Consider the following 2,309-nt stretch of genomic DNA (forward strand, 5'->3'; position numbering starts at 1 on the left):
GCCTCTGCCCCGTACCACTTACGGGCATCTACGGGACGGCTTCTGTTGCCTTTAACGGCTTACCAGCCCCGAACCGCTGCCCGTGGCGGGTCGCACGTTACCAAACGCGTTCGACCCCTCGCACCGCTCTGCCCCGACGGTTCGGGGGCTCCGCGGGTCCCGCCCCGCCCGCACGTGCCGCCACACCTGCACCTCCCGCCCCGCCCCGCCCCGCCCCACCCCACCCCTCCCGCTCCCGCCGCCACGGCCGCCGCCGCGCTCCACCCCGCTCCTCCCGCCAGCCAATGAGCGGGAGGGGCGGGGGGCGGTGCTGGCCGGCGGCCAATAGGAGCGCGGCGGCCGCCTCCCTTCCCCACCCAGCTCCCCCGCTCCCGCCACCGCCCCCTATTTGAGGGCGCGGCGCGCCGCCGCGCGCTCGCAGAGGCGCCGGCGGGAACCGCAGCGGCCGGTGCTCGGTCTGCGGTCCCGGGCTGGGGGTACGGGGTGGGGGGGGGGGTGGGCCGGGCCGGGGAGGGTGCCCGGCGCCAACCCCGCACCGCGCTCGGGGGAGCGGGTGCTCCCTGGGCGGCTGCACCCACCCCCATGGAGGCTTTTCCCGGTGCCAAACTGGAGCAGCACCGGCACCTCCCGCCCGTGGAGTGCCTGCCGGGCGCCCGCTACGGCGGCCGGAGTCACAGCGCCTGCGGGAACGTCTTCAACTCCTGGAACGACTACCTGGGGTTGGCCACGCTCATCACCAAGGCCGTGCGCCCCGGCAAGGGTTTCGGAGCCGAGCCCCCCTCGGTGGTGGTGGCGGCTGCCGTGCCGCCGGCCGAGGAGGAGGAAGAGGAGGAGGAGGAGGAGGAAGAGGCGGCGGGGCCGTACTTCGAGGGCGCGCTGGACTTGCACGACCTGGACCTGTGCGGGCATCACCACCACCATCATCATCACCACCACCACCACGGCGAGGGTCTGCTGGAGGAGCGCTTCGCCGACTTCAGCCCCTTCCCCGGACGCGGCGGTCCCGCCGCCGTCGTTTTCGATTGCTCGGGAGAACACCCGGGCCGGGAGGGCTCGCCCCACGCATGGGGCGGCGTGGTAGTGGCTGGCCGGTTACCGACCCACCCGCGGGTCTCCTCCCGGTTGCTCAAACCCGAGCTGCAGGTCTGCGTCTTCTGCCGAAACAACAAGGAGGCCGTGGCTCTCTACACCACCCACATCCTCAAGGGACCCGACGGCCGCGTCCTCTGCCCGGTGCTGCGGCGTTACACCTGCCCCCTCTGCGGTGCCAGCGGTGACAATGCCCACACCATCAAGTACTGTCCCCTCTCCAAAATGCAGGCGGCCAAACAGCTCAAACACGCCCGGACCGCCCTGGGGAAGAAGGGCCGTTAAGGCGCCGGGACCCCGGGGACGACCAGGGCTTCCTCCTGTCTTTTTGGGGCTTGGTTTTGGGGTTTTTTTTCTGGTTTTTTTTTGTTGTTGTTGTTTTTAAAGCAGATGGCGGTTTCGTTCTTTCACACGTTAATATATTATTAAAAGGCGGCGGCCGGCGCGCGCTGGAATTGCGCAGCTGAGATGCACTGTATTTGTTTATTGTAAGAAAAAAAAAAACCACACAAATATATATATATATGTGATTTTTACGGAAACGGAATTACGGCGAGACCTAACTGCGAGGAATGTGTGCGTGTGTGTGGGAGGGGGGGGTATTTAAAGCAAGAACCGGGCAGAGAAGGGGGTCCGGGGGTCTGGGGGGGGGGGGTCCCCGGGAGCTTATAGCGGGACAGCGCTGCCCTCTGCCGCCGCTCCGGGCCCGGCCCGGCTCCGTTGTCCCGTTCCCCTCCTTCCCCGAGGCGGGGGGGAAACGGTGGCAGCCGCTCCGTGCCGTCGAGGGGGGGGGGGGGGGGTCGGGTGGGAGAGCTGTCGTCTTGCTTGTTAACAGCGGGGTATTTAATTGGGGTACAATGCTCCGCGTTTCAGCTGTTAAAGTAAATATCCGTGCAATTTTCTTCACCGGTCTTAAAAGCGGGAAGCAAATTGTGATCAAACCTGCAGCTGGGTTACTCGTGCCGTGATTTAACGCCTCCTCCTCCTCCCCAAAATCGCAGCATCCTACCTGGCACGATGGGAGAGCGGTGCCGTGCCCCACAGTCACCCCTGAGCCGTTCCACTAGCGAGCGTGGACGGCGCTGGTCTCACAGGTGTCCGATACGCGGCTTTAGGGAAGGTCTGAGAGGAGAAAGCATCAAAGTTGCGTGTTCAAAACCGTAATGGCTCTGGACGGAGGTACAAACGGAGCCCTCTCTGCTGAAGGAAAGGCAGGAGGT

At 65.8% G+C, this 2,309-nt stretch overlaps 1 protein-coding gene across 1 annotated transcript; it reads left to right on the forward strand.

Moving 5' to 3' along the window:
- The first annotated feature begins 486 nt into the window (after window positions 1-486).
- NANOS1 (nanos C2HC-type zinc finger 1) lies at window positions 487-1,556 on the forward strand. Its single transcript, XM_069797087.1, has one exon. The coding sequence runs from the start codon at window positions 583-585 to the stop codon at window positions 1,372-1,374; it is 792 nt and encodes a 263-aa protein (XP_069653188.1). The 5' UTR covers window positions 487-582; the 3' UTR covers window positions 1,375-1,556.
- Window positions 1,557-2,309: the final 753 nt, after the last annotated feature.

This window comes from Haliaeetus albicilla, chromosome 11 (assembly GCF_947461875.1).
Source record: "Haliaeetus albicilla chromosome 11, bHalAlb1.1, whole genome shotgun sequence".
Lineage (NCBI taxonomy): Eukaryota > Metazoa > Chordata > Aves > Accipitriformes > Accipitridae > Haliaeetus > Haliaeetus albicilla.

What these genes read in the sequence shown, in the direction of transcription:
- NANOS1 (XM_069797087.1), top strand. Translation starts at nt 583, where the DNA reads ATGGAGGCTTTTCCCGGTGCCAAACTGGAGCAGCACCGGCACCTCCCG.